General features: G+C 36.4%; 1 protein-coding gene across 1 annotated transcript in view; it reads right to left on the bottom strand.

Moving 5' to 3' along the window:
• Nucleotides 1-1,467: 1,467 nt before the first annotated feature.
• The window catches only part of LOC118239775 (zinc finger protein 120-like), a gene marked incomplete at its 3' end in the record, with an annotated part of 9,290 nt that continues 3,775 nt past the window's right edge, over nucleotides 1,468-6,982 (bottom strand). Inside the window, exons 2-4 of the mRNA XM_035453665.1 lie at nucleotides 3,805-3,919; nucleotides 3,573-3,608; nucleotides 1,468-2,195 (exon numbers count right to left, since the gene is read on the bottom strand). Of these exons, the coding sequence (XP_035309556.1) occupies nucleotides 1,468-2,195; nucleotides 3,573-3,608; nucleotides 3,805-3,919 (879 nt within the window). The remainder of the gene's footprint in view (nucleotides 2,196-3,572; nucleotides 3,609-3,804; nucleotides 3,920-6,982) is intronic.

The raw sequence follows: 6,982 nt of genomic DNA on the forward strand, positions 1-6,982 counted from the left end.
TCATACACATGTGAGAAAAAGGGTATCCTGACTGTCAGGGTGTCAGGTTACTCAAGAAGTGAGTTGTGTTACAGTGGGGGTGTTCTCCATGCAGGATGCAGCACTCCTTCTCCTCTCAGAGATAGAGCCATTAAAACAGATGTGCTCCACTCTGCTAAGAGAGTTTACCATCAGACATATCCATTGCTTCTCTTCTCCACTAGGGAGTTTCCAAGCAAGGATAACCATTTCTTCTTAGCTGTTGCCAAAATTGTCACATCTCTGCTTCACACAACTATGGGGGAAATGCTCCAGAAATGTAGTAGTCTGCTATAGCACCAGTGAAAACATTTTTCTTCTGCTATGCTCCACTAGTGGAGTCTCCCAACAGAGGTGTATGTTGCTTCTCTGCTGCACTTCACTGGAGAATTTTATATACCCTTTTGCAAAAGAAGTTCTTCAGTGATTCTCATTGAACAGAAATATTTGGCAGTGAGCAATCCTGGAAAATGGCAGCCACTACAAATGTGGAAAATTCCAGCTGACACCTGAACTAGTAGGATTTATATATGTCTTCTTAGGGGCAGAGGTTATTTTCAGGAAGATTTTTTTCAGCATGTTACTTAGTAAAATTTCAATCACTTAGACTGAAATACATTTGAGATTGACTGGATTCCTGCATGGGGATTGGTTGGTTTTGGGCTCAGGTATTGGTTGGATTTTTCCCCAGCTGCTCAGTGATATAGTTGGTTCTTTGCCTTTGCTGTCAGGGCCAAAGTGTGTTTCTTTCACTGCCCCTTTTTAACCATTTTGCTCTTAATTCAGGCTTTGTTTCTTAAGCTCCAGTTTCAAGGACAAATTCTGGTTTTTCACCGGATCTGTTTCCTGGGGCAGGGTATGTTTATTTGCTGGCCCTTTTACACTACACATAAGGCTTCATGAGTTTATAAATTCATTTTTTCCATGAGACTGCTAGACCAACAATATAAAAATGGACATGATAATGCTCGCACAGACTGTTGACACTGTCTTTTTTCTTCTACAAAATAATTACTATTGTATAATGATTGGAATTGTGATGGCTAAAGATCCCACCAAATATTTGATAATGAGAAGCCCTCATTATCATTATCAGGTACTGGAAAATGACCGTAACTTATAAAGGCTTTGACGGATTGATTGTCCACAAAGTTTTACTCTTCTATATAAAATTAAACCAAACTTACTGCATTCGTAGTTTCACTTCTGAATGATTTTTGTAATGTTTTCAAATTTCCTGATACACCCAAAGGCTTTACCATACTGACTACATTAAAATGGTTTGTCTCCAGCATGTGCTCTTTTATGGCCTTGAAGATGACTGTGACACATGAATGCTTTACCACAATGAGTACATTCATATGTGTTTTTTCCAGTATGTTTTCCTTTATGCACATGAAGGACACTGGGATTAGGAAAGCCTTTACCACACTGATTACATTCATAGGGTTTCTTTCCTGTATGTGTTCTTTTATGTCTTTGAAGATGACTTTTCCGAGCAAAGGCTTTACCACAGTGATTGCATTCATAGGGTTTCTCCCCAGTATGCGTGCTTTTATGCACATGAAGGGCACTGGGATCAGCAAAGCCTTTACCACAGTGATTGCATTCATAGGGTTTCTCCCCAGTATGTGTTATTTTATGAATTTTCAGATAACTGGGCTGAGCAAAGGCTTTACCACACTGATTGCATTCATAGAGTTTCTCCCCAGTATGTGATCTTTTATGTACATGTAGTGCACGGTGATTAGTAAAGACTTTACCACACTGATTGCATTCATAGGGTTTCTCTCCAGTATGTGTCCTGGTATGCATTTGAAGATGACTGTAATGAGTAAAGGCTTTACCACACTGATTACATTCATAGGGTTTCTCTCCAGTATGTATCCTTTTATGCCTTTGAAGATTACTATTACGAGCAAAGGCTTTACCGCACTGATTGCATTCATAGGGTTTCTCTCCAGTGCGTGTTCTTTTATGTCTTTGAAGATCACTGTGATCAGTAGAGGCTTTACCACACTGATTACATTCATAGTGTTTCTCTCCAGTATGTGTCCTTTTATGTCTTTGAAGATCACTGTGATAAGTAAAGGCTTTACCACACTGATTACATTCAAAGGGTTTCTCTCCAGTATGTGTCCTGGTATGCATTTGAAGATGACTGTAATGAGTAAAGGCTTTACTAAACTGATTACATTCATAGGGTTTTTCTACAGTATGTTTCCTTTTATGTGTTTGAAAATTACTGTAACAAGTAAAGGCTTTACCACAATGATTACATTCATAAGATTTCTTTCCAGTACATATCCTTTCAGGCATTTGAAGATGAGTGTGCTGAAAAAAGGCTTTACCCAATTGTATGGATATAGAAGGCTTCTCTCTTGTTTTGCTTCTCTCATGCCTGCAAGGAAAATGATCATATGTAAATGCTTTCACATATTTAATATAATCCTGAATCTTGATAGCTGTATAAATCCATATTAAAATTTGTTTTCAATTGTAAAGAAGATTAAAATTTTATGGTCTTATCTCTGTATTTCCACTCATGTTTTCCCTTCTTTAAGTGTGTATGGCATCTGTGAAGGTACCTGTGAAGGTACAATCTTTATTATATGGTTCTCATTTACACAACTTTTCCTACAGGAGATTTTTCACATATTGAAGAGAACTGGAAAAATTCAGAACTTTATCTCTCTTATTGCATTTTTAAATTCCCCTACACTCTGAGACATGCAACATTTGATAATGAACAAGAACAACAAGAAGTATTTACACATTCATAGAGTCAGAGGGCCTTTCTGCAGAGTGATCTTTTTGGTGTATTATCAATGAAGCTGGAAAACAAATTCATTATAAACTTGAATCAAATTCACCATTATGCTCATATGGGGACTGCTATATGACTTTTAAATATTCTGCAAGTGAGGTATATCTTGTTCTCCATATCCCTTTGCTCACATGGCTATTATCCTGACTAATACTTAATATACCTAGTAATATAAAGATTGCAAAAAAAGCCTTCCTCATTTTGTTCAGGTTCACTTGCTGTTCCTTATAGACATGTGTTAGAGGGATTAGGTTTTCCTGCAATAACTGCCACTTGACTCTTAACAATAATTGCCCCTGTCACTAAATGTAGAAAAATAACACAAAGTACATGAAGAAAATTAACTGTTCTAGGGATTATTTGCTTAATGCAAGGTTTGGAGATATGCTCATCACATCAACCTGTGTATACCTTTATTAATATACATAGCATGAAATAAATGGAAATATATTTCTATAGCATATCATGGTGCAATGATACAAGTGTATCTTAAGGCATTGTTTCCTTGTCTCCTTTCCTAAAATAATGTCTTTCAAATGCAGTTCACCTACCTGAAATTGAGTTAAATGGCCTTGTGAGAATTTAATAATCATCAATGCAATTCAAGCTGTGCTATTTACACTGTGGGTTCTGTTTCAAACTTCAGAACACATTTCAATTTCTTCAGAAACACATTTCTATGAGCTCGTAAAAGAAAATTACCTTTCAGGTGTTTTAGAACCAGCACAATGTTCTTCAATAGTATGGTCTCCCCAAATGTATCCTAAAACAGTGCAAGAAAGTGGGTATTATATTATTGGAAAATGTGCAAAGAATTATATTACTCTCTTCAGTGAACTTTAGAACTTAGATTTATTTACCACATTCTTTTTCTTTCTCAATCAAATTACAGAACAGCACCAATAACCAAGGAAGAGTTGTCCTATAATTTTAACATGTGAAGGAAAATACCCTCTTACCTATATCACTGAGGTTCTTGTAGGTCTCTAGCATCATGTCTTTGTAGAGATTCTTCTGAGAAGTGTCCAGCAAAGTCCACTCTTCCCAAGTGAAGTAGATATGCAGATCATCATACTTCATGGCATTCTAAAAGATCACATACATAAGTGCAACTGAAAACAAAATACTGACAATACTACAAATGTGTATTTCTGTAGAACATTATTTTAAGATGTGTTAGTTTTATGTTATAGAACATTTGTTTAAATAAATAAATATATGTTACTTTTGTTTATGCTGTATGCTGTATTAGTTTAACTCTGTGAAGCTGTCTACAACACCTGATGTTCTGATAAAGAGGTGATTATCCAATAGTGAGGCAGGAGAAAGAATGGGCTGTGATACCAGGAACAAAGTGTACATATATGGAGTGCTAAAATGAATTGCTAATTTTATTTTAGCTATTTAATCCATAAAGATAACTGATGGTTATCTCTGAGAAAAGTATGTATTCCAGGCTGAATTGCAACAAATAATGACTTCTAAGTTTTCTGTTTTTCAAACAATAATGACTTTAACAATAATGGCTATAGTATTACCTATGACACTAGAATGTTGAACTTTGGAGTCATGGTGTTGTGCTCCTTCTGCAGGGAAATATTAATGGAGGAGCCCAACCCATGACAGTCATCGGGTGCTTCTATAGTTTGTCACAGAAAATATTTTGTGATATGTGTATCTCTATCGCTCACTGTAAAATCTCAACTTTAAAGGCTCTCTCTGATTTCTTCTATATGATCTGAAGTCTTTCAATGAAGTTGTCTTGAAGATGTTTCCTAATTGCTATGTTAACATGGTTGTATGTTAATTAAAATTCCACTACCTTCTTCAAAGACAGCAGAGTTTGCAAGACAACCCTGTATTTTGAATATTATGTGTCTGCTCATTTTTATTACATTGTTTATACAGGGTGTATAAAAAACTGTCATAAAGCTATGTGAGAGCTTAAATAATGTTACATTTTATATACTTTTCCTGAAGTTAGACCACATTATAATTACCCACTCAATTGCTGAACATAAAAATTAAGTAACCCCCACACCTTAATTTTAGTTTTTAAACATTTATCTGTCTATTTATATATTTTTGTGTGTGTGTGTGTGTGTGTGTGTGTGTGTGTGTGTGTGTGCAGCAGATGACAACACTAAGAAGTCAAGTTGCTCTTCCCACCAACATAGTCCTACAGATTCAAACTAAGGTAGGAAGACATGGGAGCAACTAACATTTTATCCACTCAGCCATTTCACACACTTTTTAATATTAACTAGCTAAAAGGGTTAAATTGAACAGATTAAAAGTCACAGATCACACCAGTGGTTCTCAAACCATGGGTTACAATTACAATAATTAAGTAGAAAGGAAAATAATTTTATGGTTATGCATCAAAACAACATGAAGGTTTACAACTAATGCTCTAGGAAAATTGTCCATCAATTTATTCTTACTTTCTATTGTTAAGTCAAAACCCTTTCACTTGATCCCTGTTTTAGTTAAAAATACTGATAAATTTTCCAAATTATTTCAACTAGTTGTTTTGATTTATTTGTAGTTGTGCTCTATTTACAAGTATCTAAGGCATAGACACTTGAGTTTTGAGACTTACCCCTATCCATGCCTACATTTAACGTTTCTGAAGATAATCTCCAGTGTGCAGCTCATACTTAATAGCAATACACATTTCATAACTTAATATAAAATACATATCAAAGATTTGAATAACTTATAAGTGTAACTAAAACACCCTTTATATCTAATTTACCTCAAATTAATTTCTCAGCTCTATTTTCCCTTTAAGGATGAGGTCAGAGTCTCCTGTGTATAATCTTTATATGTGTTTTCAATTTTAATATATGATATTTAGTCATTATCTTCATTGTTTTTTAACATTGAAGATCTAGACGTGAGCACAGCTGACATTGTGTGGAAGGGATGGGATAGAGCCGATAGTTAGATAGGTGATCATGCGAGGTGAGAAAGAAGTTGAAGGTAAATTACTCTTTCAGACCTCTGGTCGTGGTAAACTTAAGAGTTCTACATTCTGATGAGTATGATCTTTTATGTTTTCTATTTTTTTTAATTTAAATTACAAACATTCTTACTATATATCCCAGTCCCACTTCCTTGCCCCTCCCATTCGTCCATACCCAACATGGAACCCCATCCCTTCCCTCTTCTGCTCAATAGATAATGTGAGGCCTTCCATCAGGGATCATCAAAGTCTGTCACATCATATGGGACAGGCCATAGTATCTCCCTAGTGTGTCTAGGCTGAGAGAGTATCACTCTATGGGGAATTGGCTCCCAGTGTCCATTTGTACACTAGAGATAAATACTATTCCATGACTAGAGTCCCTTAGACTGCCCACCTCTCCTAACTGACTCCCAATTTCAGAGGGCCTAGTTCTTTCCTATGCTGGTTGTGAACTATCAGTCTGAAGTCAATGAGCTCCTCCTTCTTCAGGTAACCTATTTATGTGGGTTTCCCAACTCTGGTCATGTATACATTGCTAATCACACCTCACTCTCTACAAATGGATTCCAGGCATTTGATTCAGTGCTTAGCTGTGGGTGTCTGCTTCTATTTCCATAAGCAGCTGGATGAAGGCTTGAGGACAACATATAAGGAAGTCATCAATCTTGTTATATGAGAAGGGCATTTAGGATAGCTTCTTCACTATTGTTTAGAATCTTATTTGGGGTCATCTTTGTATATCTCTGGACATTTCCATAGTGCCATAAAACAGGAGAACATGTCACACAGAATAAACTTAGGCTCATAGGGGCTCAGAGAAAGTGAAGGGTCAATCATGGAGCCTGCAACGTTCGAGTGTCAGAAACTCTGTAAACATGCTCTGATTGCTTATCTTGCTTTGTATGTGGGATTCCTACCAGTAGCTCCTGTGATGTCTGTGACACTTTTGCCTGCTCTTCGGACACTTTCTCTTCTACTGAGTTACCTTGGCCAGCCTTGTATGAGGGTTTGTGCCTAGTCTTATTGATCCTTGTCATGATGTGTTTGGTGGATATCCATGGGAGGCCTTCTCTTCTCTGAAGGGAAACAGAGTATCAGTTGATTTGGGGGAATGGATATTGGGGAGAGGGCTGGAAGGAGTGGAGGTAGGGGAAGGTATGAATTTA

Source organism: Cricetulus griseus, unplaced genomic scaffold (genome assembly GCF_003668045.3).
Source record: "Cricetulus griseus strain 17A/GY unplaced genomic scaffold, alternate assembly CriGri-PICRH-1.0 unplaced_scaffold_1, whole genome shotgun sequence".
Lineage (NCBI taxonomy): Eukaryota > Metazoa > Chordata > Mammalia > Rodentia > Cricetidae > Cricetulus > Cricetulus griseus.